Source organism: Phocoena sinus, chromosome 15, assembly GCF_008692025.1.
Source record: "Phocoena sinus isolate mPhoSin1 chromosome 15, mPhoSin1.pri, whole genome shotgun sequence".
In the NCBI taxonomy this organism is placed as follows: domain Eukaryota; kingdom Metazoa; phylum Chordata; class Mammalia; order Artiodactyla; family Phocoenidae; genus Phocoena; species Phocoena sinus.
The window spans coordinates 83,114,059-83,127,919 of record NC_045777.1 but is presented as its reverse complement, the minus strand read 5'-3'; the positions used below and the strand labels follow the sequence as shown (position 1 = coordinate 83,127,919).

The window sequence follows — 13,861 nt, the reverse complement described above, 5'->3', positions numbered from 1 at the left end:
CCTCCGCATGTGGGATCTTCCCGGACCAGGGCAGGAACCTGAGTCCCCCACATTGGCAGGCGGATTCTTAACCACTGTACCACCAGGGAAGTCCCCAACAATAGAACTTTTCCCTCATACTTTTCTATCTCAGATTTAAACGCGTATTCTCCAAGTACTGACACTAGGCTAAGTATTCAGAACATACATATTTACTTACCTACATTTCTGTTGGCTTTCATATTTTGGGGTGAAGATTATGGATACAGCCCTCCAGAATTAGGAAATGTGACTTCTTGAAACACATTTTATGTTACTCTCCTAAGTCATGTTCACTCCTCAGTCACTCCTGAAGGCTGAACATCTGGAAAGAGCCCATCCCCACCAAAAGCTTTCACTGGCAGTGAGAGCTAGTAGCCGTTTTTATTTAAGTGCACTGCCCAAGGGTACATTGATCAATAGTAAAATTAAAAATAATTTTCTCCCCGAAATTAAACTAGAATTCCCACATGATCTGGCAGTTTCACTTCTAGGTATGTATATCCACACAGTTGGGAGCAGGGTCCCATCTTCATGCCCGTGTTCACAGCAGCATTATTCACAGCAGCCACGAGGCAGAAGCAGCCCAGGTGTCCGTCAGTGGTTGAACAAATAAAATTGGGTCCATCCATACACTGGAGTATTATTCAGCCTTAAAAAGGAAGGAAATTCTGCCGCACGCTGCAATATGGAAGAACCTTGGGGTCATTATGCCCAGTGAAAGAAGCTAAGTCACAAAAACACAGATACTGTAGGATTCCTCTTATATGAGGTCCCTGGAGTGGTCAGACTCACGGAGACGGAAGGTAGAAGGGTGGGTGCCGGGGGCTGGCGGGAGGAGGGGATGGGGGAGTCGGTGTTTAATGGGGACAGACGTTCAGTTTGGGAAGATGAAGAGAGTTCTGTGGGTGGACGGTGGTGATGGCTGCACAGCAGTGTCAGTGTCCTTCATGCCACTGAACTTAGAAACGCTTAAGGGCGGTGATTTTATGTTACGGGGTTCTCACCACACAAAAGACCTTGGTAATCACCTGCTGTTGTGGAAGGGGGTGTACCGCTGTTAACTATACTTGGAGGAGGCTGGTATGCCCTTGGGAAATCTGTCAGTCAGCACTTGGAATGTCCAGCCTCATATCCAGGTAAAGGCCGTTAACCCAGGGAGCCCCCAACCTTGCCAGGCAGTGATGTCACATTCATCTCCGAGGGCAGTTTCGTTCTCATCATCTCTGGACCCTAGTAAGTTGCAGAGGGACCAGCTCCTGAGCAGCAAGGGCTGGGCCTCGACCGGGGGCACTGGCCCTGCAGTTAGGTCCTCGGGGCTCAGTGTGTGCAGAGACCAGGTAGCAGAAACGGTCAGCTCGTGTCAGGCCCGTGAGCCATAGAGGTGCCTTCCTGCCTGGACTGCAGGGACGTTCCCAGCACACCCCAAAGCCTGGCTTCACCTGAGCCCTGCTCCCAGCCTGGATGCCCCAGAACCCTCCCAGAAAGAGGCCAGACTGAGCAGAGGGGCGTCATTCAGGGCAAAAGCACCTTCTGGCCAGGGGCCAGAGGCCAGAGGCCTGTAGCCCAGGATTGGTAATCAGCCGCTGCAGCCACAGTGAAAGGAGCCACTATCTTCACATGTCCTTAGTAGGTCAGGAGCGATTGAGTGAATGTTGGCCTTTTCCGTCGTCACCAGGCAGTGACCGTGCTCAGCGATAACATCTTTTAAGGAGAAAGGAGAGAATATTTTCACACTTACTTAAGTCATTCCTTGTGAGATGGAATTACCAGTCTCTGAAAAGCACTTTATCTTAGAATTTTTATGAAAGAAAATGAAAACTCTTCTGAGTTTGGTAGCTGGACCAGAGTCGCCGATGTGTACTGCTGGTGGTGCAGTGTTCGTGAGGGGAGAGAACACGGCAGGGTGTCGTGTGTAACTTGTGGCCATAGGAGGTACACTGTGCTCTCACATGTCTATGCGGGCAAGATTGTTTGGGGGTGAGGGTCACTCAACAGAAATGTATGAGCACCTGTTGAGTACAAAGAGCTGTGCCCAGTGCTCTCAGGAGCACGGGTGAGTCACCCTGACCCTGCCTTTTCTGCCTGTAGAGCCAAGCGGGCCTGCCTTCAGATGCTGGTCCTGCCACTTACTTGTGTATCACCTTGGAGAGTTACCTGACCTCTTTAAGCCTCAGTGTAGACATCTGTAAAATGGGAGTGATACTGCCCACCCTGTAGGCATAGTAGGTGCTCAGGAAGTAGTAGTTATTTTTATTCATTTTTAGTTTCTTAATTGATCATAATTTAAAGGTTTGAGTAGTTCTGTGTAGCAATTCTAACTAGGCTCACTGACTCCTTTGGGAAGGCTTCACAAAGGAAGTGGCGTTTGTTCTGAGTGTGGACAGGTGGGTGGATGGAATTTCCTCCGCAGGAAAGCGTCATAGGAACAGCGTGAGCCAGGCAGGGTAGCTCAACTGTGCGTGTGGACCGGGGTGGGGGGTGGGGCGATAGATGGTCCCGCAGTGGGTGGCGTGGGGACCGGGTGAGAGAGCACTGCGTTAGGAGAGGCTGGTTGGCATCCGCTGGGAAAGATCAGCTGGAAAGGTGACAAGCCGAGACCAACTACTTGGAGGCCAGACTGCAGGCCCAGGTAAGGACAAGGAAGTAGATCACCTCCACTCTGTCCTATCTCCCATGACAGTCAGCAGTTTCTTCCTCTGTCACCGGACTCCGAAGCAAGAGATGATAGTCTTTTCTTTGCAAGGGAGCGATCTTGGTGTCGTGTGCAGATTTCCACAGTCGTCTGCGAGCCGGGCTTGCTCCAGCCGCTCAGGAGAGGCAGGGAGGCAGGGTCCCGGGCTCCCAAGGCTGTGGGAAGCTTGGCTGCTGCCCACACAGGGGTGGCGGTGTGAGGAGGGAGGGCTCCGACCTGTGCCAGGCCTTGTGCTGGGCCTGAGGTGTTTGCTTCTCCTTCACTGAGTCTTCTTGCCTCAGTCTTCTTCGTTTTACAGATTAGAAAACCGGGCTGCAAGAGATGAAGGGCCTCTCGGGGCCACACCCATGCCCAACCTCAGGACCAGGCTTTCTGTCTTCTCTTCCTTGGTTAGTTGACTTGCCTGATGTCACATGGTTGCTTGTGGCAAAGTGGGGATTTTAACTGATGGCTTAATTTTATTCTATGTACTTCTATATCAGGTAGTTTAATGGCTGTACGTTTGTCTTCCACCAGTGGGAAGCCTCCATTTTCGAATTGGCCTTTTGTACAGAAAATGCCTAGTCCATGTCCGTGTCTTATGTGTAAATGAGTTCGTTACATAAGCCCATGCACTGGGGCCCTCCCAGGCATACAGAGATGGGTGATGTGTCCCTGCCACTCGGGAGCGGGAGTAGAAAGGAAAGGACATGGGCTTACTGTGGAACAGAGGTGCACGTGGACGGTGTCTCTCACTCGGAGCCAGCGGGAGGGACACGTGCAGAGCAATGACACGGCATCATCAGGCTTGGAAGGGGGGTGGCTGGTGGGGGCGCCACATCCCCGGGCCCTGCCAGTGGCTCCCTTCCCCACACGTGGCTGCTGCCCTGGGCCCCGAGGCCCCGGCTCTTTGTGAAAATAGATCCGGGCCTTGGTGATGGGTTGGATGTGGGCGTCTCGAGAGAGAGCAAACCCAAGAATGAGGACTTTGGTTTTGGCCTGATCCACTGGGAAAGCGGTGATGCCATTTCCTGAGATGGAGCAGATCGTCGGAGCTTTGCATTGGGCGTGTTAGGTTTGAGGTGCCTCTCAGGGCATCTAGGGAAGGGTGTCAAGTCCGCAGCTGGACAGATGAGTCTGGGGCTCAGGAGGTGGAGGGGTCTGAGTCAGAGAAATGTATGAGAGATGATTTTCAAAGCCACAGGGTGATAGAGTCACCCGGAATGAGTGTCACGGTGAGGAGGGATGAGGACCACAGACAGAGCCCTGGGCATGCCGACGCCTACAGACCAGTAAGAGGGGGAAGGTCCAGCGCAGGGGCCCCAGAAAGGAGTGGCCAGTGAGCTCGGAAGAAAGCCAGGAGACCGGTGGGGAAGGAAGGAACAGACCCCTCACTTGGTCCTGCCCAGCAGGAGCAGCTAGAGCCCAGCCCATCGGGGGGCGAGGGGTTCGAGAGAGATTGGGGGGCCAGGAGGCAGGCCAGCCAGTGCAGACCCGGCTTTTGAGGCATCTGTCCGTGAAGAGGGGAGGGAAGTGGGGTGGGAGCGGGAACCGGGTTTGGAGGCAGAGGGCGCTTGCTGGTTCTTTGTGGGATTCACCTGAGAGGTATTTGAGCAGAGAAGGGATGGGCTCAGGGAGAATAATCCGTGATAACAGAAGGTGCTGTGCAGGTGTGGATGTTGGGGGGTGGGGCGGGACACGAGTGGTGGAGGGAAAAGTAGGTGCAGTCAGAGGGCTTGAGGGAGTTAAGAAACCCTGGGGCTGGGGGCGTTCCCAGGGCTCCCGCCCTACCTCCCTGTCTCACTTTGTCGGTGGACACCGAGCACAGCGCGCGGCTGTTGCTGCCATTCTTTCCTCCTTTCACTCAGATTTTTTTTTTTTAATCTTTAAAATTTTCGGCTGCGTTGGGTCTTCATTGCCGTGCGCGGGCTTTCTCTCGTTGCGGCGAGCAGGGGCTACTCTTTGTTGAGGTGCGCGGGCTTCTCACTGCGGTGGCTTCTCTTGCTGCAGAGCACAGGCTCTAGGTGTGCAGCCTTCAGTAGTTGTGGCACGCGGGCTCAGTAGTTGTGGCTCACAGGCTCTAGAGCACAGGTTCAGTAGTTGTGGAGCACAGGCTCAGTCGTTGTGGCGCACGGGCTTAGTTGCTCCGCGGCATGTGGGATCTTCCCGGACCAGGGCTCAAACCCGTGTCCTCTGCACTGGCAGGCGGATTCTTAACCACTGCACCACCAGGGAAGTCCTCAGATTTTTGTTTAAAAACATAAATTTTCCTCCCAAATCCTTCTATTAAATGTATAAACAACTAATTTTTCAGTTATAAAGCTATTTACTTGTTGGGTTTTTACGTTGTATTGGAATTCATTCATTGTTCTCAGTGTCCTGTGAAAAGCTGGCCGAAGCCCTCATGGCAGCTGATGCTGGGATTTATGAGGGCCCTTGTGAGTAACCCTCTAAAGGTCTTCGAGCGACTGATTCCAAGAAGTCGGCCAAGGGGCTGCTCTGGTATCTGAGATCTCAGTGTAAGCACTTTGCTGCCATCTAGTGTCATACATTTTTCTTTTTGAGTATTTTGCAGCGGGGCGCAGTTTGGGGAGGATCTGAGAAATTTTTAAAACTTGGATAAAGGAAACTTTATTTTAGTTCAGAATACATTGCTGTTCTCAGTGTTTTTCTCTTCAAATAATGGACCAAAGTAATAATCCCTGTCTACTCGCTAGGCATCATTAAAACATAAATTAAATAAGCCAGATATCTAAATACAGCTTTATCAGTTTTGGGTAGAATGAGTCAATTTTTAGTACTTATATAATATAAATTTTTTTCTTTAATTACAGATTTTATGCTGATTTTTCTTTCAAATGGTGGTGCCAGGAGAGCCCTGAGGCTCTTTCTAGAACACAGAAAGAGTCCCTCCCAACCCATCACAGGCCTCATCCTTGCGAAACAGTCATGGGCTCCTCAGTAATCGCTCATGTTTACTCCCCAGGTTAGAGACGTCTTTTCTGGGGTCGCGCTCACTTTGCGCCTCCCCCCCCCCCACCCAGTGCGGGTTGGGAGAGGCCTTTAGTTTTTGTCAAGCTGGAAACTTCCAGAGCGTTAGCAGTATGAAGCAAAATCCCCTTCTGTTCATTATACTTTATCTTCTAGTGAAATCTGGGGAGTGGCCTGTTGTGGGGAGAAGATAACTTTAGAACAGTGAGTGGTAAGGAATATGCTTTAGGGAACCTTGAAAAACAACTACACCCACTCTGCCATTCCTGCCTTCATGGCCAAAGTCACTTGGGAAGTACTTGCTGTTTGCCCGAAGCTTCTGTTTGTTTTGAGAAGTGGCCAGATGCAGCACAGCATAATCCTACTTTTGTGTGAGGATAGTTTTTTCCTTAGATGGATATTGCAAGAAAGGGGTTAGACAAATGCATTTAAGTGGTCATTTCACTGGTAATGTAAGTAAACTTCAGCTCTTTGTTTTCATATTTCGTTTCCATATGAGCTACCTTATGAAAATCCCATCAGCCTGTAGCCTGGTGCTTTTTGCTGGAGTTTTTCTGGGTTAATTTAATTGTCGCCCAAAGCTGGGTTTATTCCCACCACTCCCATGCTGGACAGAGCCTAGCCTGGGTGAAGGTGGGGTTGGCACGGGGAGGGGCATGTATTTTTAAAGGGGAAGAAAAGGTGTCTGTTTCTCCCCTGGAGCAGCTTGTAATTGCTAGGGGAGCAAAAGGGGAAAGCACCACGTTCTCGAAGAAATAGGAGGACGGTGACATGGGCGAGCACACACCTTGGTCCTGAGGGGAGCAGCTGCTGCCCTGGCAGAGCTGTTCACTAAGTTTGGGAGACTCCTCCACAGCTGTGTGATTGGCTTGAATTTACTGGACACTCATTCTTATAGAATAATCGATTTGATCTACGTGCTAATTTGGTTCACTCACCAAATAGAATTTTCTTGGCAAGTTGGTAAACTGTAGAAGTGCAGCCCCACTGTTTGTTAGCTCTGTGGCCTTGGGCAAAGTTCTTAACCTCCCGAAGCCTATTCCACATCTGGAAAGTGTTTTAAATTGTAAGAGTTATTTGAGGGCAGCAGGTGTGGAAACTCCCAGAACAGTGCTTGGCAAACGTTCGAAAGCCCCGGTGGTAACAGCTATTGATATCAACATTATCGTTCATATTAAGATGATGGAAACTGGGAATGAGAACAAATGTAGGTTCTTGGTGTGGACCTAGAAGTTACATTAGAAGGTATTTATTATTCAGTGTGGACAAATGCCAGTAAAGGAATATTGTGTTTTAAAGTTTAATTCTGGGAGGAATTTGCTATCTTCAGTAGCAGTTATGAGAAATGTATCAGAATCTTTAATTGGTTGAGAAAAATTTCCTTCCTCTGGAGTCTTTTTTGACTCAGATGTAAAGAAAAGTGAAAGCTGTTGACTTGCTTTCTAAATGTTATTAACATTATATAAAGCTTAAACTTGGAATTAAAGCACATCAATAAATACTTAATCATGTGGTAAGCAGAATGTAGAAGATTGCCTCCAAAGTGTATTTCCCAAAAGAGATACACTATCTCCCAAGACATACAGCCCTAAAATTAAAGTCATGAAACAAAAACAGGATAAGATAGGGGAGTCCTGTGCGAATACGTGGGGTACTCGGCATTGAAACTTGCGCTGGGTGTCTAAATGTGAGTTTGCCCATTTTCCTGCCCGTGCTGCTGTCCTTTGAACAGGCTTATTTAAATTAACATCACGAATTTTTCTGGAGTGGCTAGAATGTACTTTCTCGCAGTGGTCTCTGGGCAACACAGGGCCCTGGGGAAGCCGGCAGAGAACTGAAGCAGTTACCGGCACTGAGAGTACTTTTTCTTCCTCTTCCACCCGTTTTTCTTTCCTCATCTCCCTCTCTGTTGCTCATGAGTGCTTTGGTGGTGGCCTTTGTGATGTGATGTTCTCCTGGAATCCCTGAAGGTGGTGTGAATGGCACTTCTTTTTCTCTCCATCTCATCTCTTAGTTACCTGGAAATTTCTGTACTTCTGCACTTAAATTGTGCATTATTGCCAATTTATCTTTTTTAACTGTTGTTATCTGTGTGTTTATATAACAAAGGTAAACTAATGTTTAATTTAGAATGATCCTAAAAGGAGAATAGTGTTTTCTCTACCTTTGAAGTATTTGGTTGGAATTGCTTTTTTGTAATTTCAAACTTGTTCAGGGTGAGCTTATTCTTTATTAAGCTCAAATCGAAATAATTTCCAATAAGTAATCTCAGCCATCTCGGTCAGCTGAGGCGTGTGTGGAGATGCCCGTTGTTCCCCCGGTCCTCTTTGGAAACTGACCTGGGCTGGTTTCCGCAGGGCGATCTGAAGGCTTACCTGCGCGGCGGCGAGCCCGAGCCGGCGCGGGGGGACGCGCAGACCATGCTGCTGCAGAGGCTGGCGTGCGAGATCGCGGCGGGGCTGGCGGCCATGCACAAGCGGCACTTCCTGCACAGGTGGGTCCCTCTGCTCGCATGCACCTCCTGCACTGCTGACCCCAAAAGTGTGGGAAGACGCCCTGCAGGAAGCTCAAGGAGGACCGGCTGTAACGTGAACTCTCGATGTATAAACAAGGTGTCCACTCCTGCCCAGTGTCAGAATAAGGGTTGAGCTGGCTCCATTTAAACCAATTCCCGGGGAACAGAGTGCCTTAATATAGCCTAAGGCCTAGAAATTAGTCCCAGAATTTCAAAGAATGCGAAAGAGTGCAGAGGGAACAGTTGCGGTCTTGCATCCTCCTCCTGTCAGCTTCAGGCTCCGGCTCTACCTGCTGGCTTTCACGGCGTGGCCCACCTCCCATTCCGGAGATGGGAAGAAGGGATCTGAAGGGCTGACATCATCTTCTCATAGAAGGTCACAGCACTGGTCTCCGACCAACACCACCCAGGCCAGGCTGGGCGTGAATGGGGGTTGTGTGTGAGCAGCACAGTGGTCGGGATAACACGTTTCTGTCCAAGCCTTTCTGTTCCTACTTGAATAGCTGCAGCTCTCTGGAGCGCATCGTATCTTGTTCAGATTGTCAGTGTAATTTCCGTAATTAAAACAACAAAGGGCTTTGAGTCCTATCTGAGATGATGATTCTGTGAATAGTCTTTTGAGCTCTGATTTATGTTTAAAATTATTTCTCAGGTCTTTGGACAAAACCGGGCAGTGTCTCTTTAGTTGACTTTAAGTCATTTAACTCTTAACAATCCAAAGACCTGGAAAGGAGCACCTGTGTGTACCCACGTGGAGGGTGTCCGTGAAGTATTATATATTCTTTAAAGCAGGTTGCACGGGAATATATTTATGACAACGTTAAAAAAAAAAAGCTTGTATTTGTAGGTGTGTGTGTGTGTGTGTGTGTGTGTGTGTGTGTGTGTGTGTGAACAGACATGGAAAAATACCTTACTTCAGGGTGGGAAGGAGGAAAATTAACATTTTTCTTACACATCTATCTTGTCTGACTTGCATAGTGAGCAAATCATTCTGATAAAGTGCTTTTTAAGAGACCCAGAAGATCATGAGTTTCTTCAGGCCCAAGGCAGAAACCCTTACACAAAAGTTCAAAATATAAAGATCTATTTGTTTTATAATGGAGAAGTCTTACATTTTGTTTTTTTTTTTTTTTTTTTTTTTTTTAATTTTTTAATTTATTTATTTTTTTTTTTTTTTCCGTACGCGGGCCTCTCACTGTCATGGCCTCTCCCGTTGTGGAGCACAGGCTCCGGACGCGCAGGCTCAGCGGCCATGGCTCACGGGCCCAGCCGCTCCGCAGCATGTGGGATCTTCCCGGACCGGGGCACGAACCCACGTCCCCTGCATCGGCAGGCGGACTCTCAACCACTGCGCCACCAGGGAAGCCCTACATTTTGTTTTTTAACTTCATGACAGGTTAATTCCCAGCATATTTGTATTGTTAATCTTTTGTGAAACACAGATGATTATTACCTAATACTTGGTGTAGGAATTTTTAGATTTTGGAGAATGGAGCATTTAAAAAGAACATCATATCAGAATCAGCAACATAAAGTTATCAGAGACAGCTAGAAATTGTGTTTAAAGCCCAAGTCGGTTTCTACTCTTGTATTTTAAAAATTGGCAAAGATGTCAGAGTAACTGTTATCTTCCTGTGAGTTTCTTTAGGTTAAAGTTTTACTTAATTTAGAATCTTGTGAACTTTAGAACAAATAAAGTTGATAAATTTACTCACGTGGTTTGGATTTAATTCAGGTGCATAAACTCAAGGTAAAGAAAATTCTTGAAACCGTTGACAACTGTTTCATTTTATTTTAAAAAGTAGCCATATTTTATGTAAAATTTCCATTTGGGGCAAAATTTTGTGCTTTATTTTTTTGTTGGTAGCACAGCGTAATAGCATCTTTTAAAAAGTGAAGTATAATTGATTTACAGTATTGCATTAGTTTCACATGTACAGCATAGTGACTCAGTTATATATACATATATATATATTTCTTTCAGATTATTTGTCATTATATCAATAGGTTATTATAAGATATTGGATACATAGTGGCGTATTTTTAAGTTGGACTTTAGAGTATTTGTTTGCTAACTCAAAGTCGGACTTCCTGTGTTGATTGAAAATAGAATATCCTACACGTCCAACTGGAAGCTGATCTAGTAAAGCACCCCCAATTAAATTTTATTTTTACTTATCATCTAAGAGGAGACGTATGCCTGGGTCTCGGGTAGCCTGTGTTTCTGCAGTCAAACACGTGACATCCGTGAAGATAAGCAGCAGGAGCTGCCAGTGTGTTACGCTCCACACCATCCTGCCCTGCTGGCCAAGAGCCTGGGACCTCCTGTCCCCAGCCTGTCAGTCTTCCTGAAGGAGCAGCTCCCATGAGAAACCACCAGCTCACTGCAATGAGCTAAGTGCACAGGGCATCCAGCCCGCGGCGTGGGCCTTGTGGTGGCTCACATAGCTGGAGACCTGTGTGACGGTGGCCTTGAGGAGTACCCAGGTGGCAGCTGTGCATGAAAGGACCTCTGTAGGATTTGCCCAGTTTTAAAGCTAAAGTTACTCTCTGCTGAGAAACACCGAGGTGACTAAGTCATCCAGCCCTAAGAGCGTGGGTGTCCAGTATTACAGGAGCCCAGTGTTCATATAACCCAGCTTACACAGAAGGTACGTGTGAGAGGGTTAGGAAGGACTGCTGTAGACCTGTGGGCTGGCTGTGTTGTGTGTCGGGGAAGAGAAGCATGATGGGGGCTGACTTGATAAGCAGGGGTCCAAACCCTGAGCAGAGTTGCGTCTTTGTGCCATGTCGGAGTCCTCTTGCCTTAATCCTCTACCTGTATCTCTGTGAGCTGCACCCCACCTTCAGTTGGTAAGTGGCAGAGTCTCTTCACAACCCACGTAGGGATTTTTCTTTTTAAACCTTCGTGGCTGCGAACGGCAGGTTGGTGCTGTTAAGTGGCCTCTCCTCAGCTTTACCAGTGTGAGCTACGTTCCTTAATCCTTCTGAGCCTGTTTCTTCTATGAAATGGGGATAATCTTGCCCTGAAGTGTTCTGGTCAAGATTACAGAAGGTAACGTGGGCCAAGCCCTAGAAGAGTATTCTGTAGCTTTCGGTTGTTTGTTGCTCTTTTGATCAGGAATTCAGGGTCTCTGGGAGACCCTAAGTGGTAACGTAAATAGAGGAGCGGATGGTTTGGGAAGTGTCTCCAGCCACACTGAGGCGTTTCCATGAGAGCAGTCCTCCTGGAGATGGGTACACTCTCATTCCAGTGGAAGCAGAGAACAAGTGGTGATGCTTCCTTGTGACTCGGGATGGGAAGCTGTTTAGAACCCCTTTCCTCTGTGAATGCACGCTTCCTGTGTCTGGCGGCTCTGCTCACGCAGCTGGGTCCCACTGACAGCTGAGGCCACCTCGAGCGCGCTGCCAGCCAAGGGGGACGGGGCCAGAGCTTTAGAGCCTTTCAGGGCTGGATCGCTTGGCAGCTTTGCCACTAGACCTGTTTTTCAACTTGAAGGAAGAATATACTGGGTATGTTTGTATTTCCTGACCCAAACCAGCCATTGACGTCAAGAGTTACCTCTGCCATTAAATAGTTACACCTTTGCGTTTTCCTATTCTTTAGCTTGGCATGTTATTGGCCTTCAGAGAGTGTTTATTTTTACTAATTTTGAATTGAATTATATCATCATTTAGAATCTGGATAACACTTCAATGTTTTGAAAACATTTCATATTTTAAAAAATTTTATTCTTATAAAAACCGTATGAGTTAACCCTTACAGGTTAGGCCCCCCCTTTTTCTGGCAAGGAAAAACGAGGCTCTGATGTGTGAATTGACTTAGCCCGAAGTCACACAGTTCTTAGCGGTGGAGCCAAGACTCGTTCCCAGGCCTCTGACTTTGTCCAGTGCTTTTGCCACTGTACTCTGGTGACGGGATGTTTGGGGTAGAGGGAGGGAGCAGGCTTAGAAGAAATTCTCTCAGTCACACCATTGTTTTCCTCCTCATTACCCCTGGTTTTCAGGTAATGAGAAGCACTTCCTCCTTCTCTGAGAGCAACAGTTGAATTGTGTAAGAGTTTGACAATGTCGTTTATAACGAGAGCCGCAGGTCTTTTGCAGGTATAACTTTTCATCTTTTATCTAAGCTTCTCCTTTCCTGTATCTGAAGACCTGCAGGAAACATGTGTGAGGAGAGAGGCGAGGAGGGAGGCAGCTGGGTGGTCCTGGAGTGGCTCTAGTGGCCTGAGTGGAAGGTGCCAGGGGCTCTGCAGGTGCCCTGCTGGCCTCGCCCTGCTGCCCTGCCACAGATGATACTCACATGCCCCGGCCGGAATGCTGGCACCCAGCTTTTAATTCTGGTCCTAGGACACAGGTGTTGGGGAGGTTGAGAATGATCTGTTGGGGCTTCCCTGGTGGCGCAGTGGTTAAGATCCGCCTGCCAGTACAGGGGACACGGGTTTGAGCCCTGGTCCGGGAGGATCCCACATGCCGCCGGAGCCACTAAGCCCGTGTGCCACAACTACTGAGCCTGCGCTCTAGAGCCCGCGAGCCACCCTACTGAGGCCGTTTGCCATAACTACTGAAGCCCACGCACCTAGAGCCTGTGCTGTGCAACAAGAGAAGTCACTGCAGTAAGAAGCAGTAAGAAGCCTGTGCACCACAACGAAGAGTAGCCCCCGCTTGCCACAACTAGAGAAAAGCCCGCGTGCAGCAACGAAGACACAACACAGCCATAAATAAATAAATACATAAATCAATGGAAGGATCTGTTTGCAGGGGCTCCAGAAATTCTGGTTGGAGGTGCTCAGGGCCTCTGCGGCAGGACCCGCAGGGCCGCACGGGTGCAGCTCTTGGTCCAGAGGGTCAGGCTGCTTTAGAGCCTTGTATTCTCCTGCCCACATGTGGCCCCCCTCCATTTCTCCCTTCACTCCAAAAGACAGGGACCACATCTCTCCTTGAGATGGGAAGTTTCTACAGGCACACCTCGTTTTATCACGCTCCGCAGATGCTGCGGTTTTTTATAAATCAAGGGCCTGTGGCAGCCCTTTGCTGAGCAGGTCTGTCAGCGCATTTTTGCTCACTTCCTGTCTCTGTGTCACATTGTGGTAATTCTCGCAATATTTCAGACCTTTTCATTGTTATTATGTTTGTGATGATGATCTGTGATCAGTGATCTTTGATGTTACTTATTATAATTATTTCGGCACTTTTTAAGCAATAAAGTATTTTTTAATTAAGGTTTATACATTGATTTTTCTTTTTTGGACATAATGCTCTTGCACACTCAGTAGACTACAGTGTAGTGTAAACATCACTTTTCTATGCACTAGGAAAGCAAAAAATTCATGTGACTCGTTTTATTGCGAGATATGCTTTATTGCGGTGGTCTGGAACCAAACCCGCAGTGTCTCCCACGTGTGCCTGTATACTGTCTATAACAGTAGGGGTGTCCCGAGGTTTTCCCCAGATGCCTCCACAGGCCTGATGTCTTCTGGATGATGTGCCGTGAAAACACGGCTTGTAAACATAGTGTAAAGAAGAATTGAGCACATCTACCTGGAAATTGAGATCAGCGCGTTTATTGAGGTGCAGCTGCACGCACGGCACCGTGCTCTGACTGGTAATAACGGATTGTTGGTGGTGGTTATTGATGGTGAAAGACGGAAATACTGACCCTG

At 48.1% G+C, this 13,861-nt stretch overlaps 1 protein-coding gene across 2 annotated transcripts in view; it reads left to right on the top strand.

Moving 5' to 3' along the window:
• The window catches only part of LMTK2 (lemur tyrosine kinase 2), an 82,268-nt gene that overhangs the window by 46,408 nt on the left and 21,999 nt on the right, over positions 1-13,861 (top strand). For both annotated transcript variants that reach the window (XM_032604676.1, XM_032604677.1), the window contains exon 7: positions 8,041-8,177. In XM_032604676.1, the coding sequence (XP_032460567.1) occupies positions 8,041-8,177 (137 nt within the window). The remainder of the gene's footprint in view (positions 1-8,040; positions 8,178-13,861) is intronic.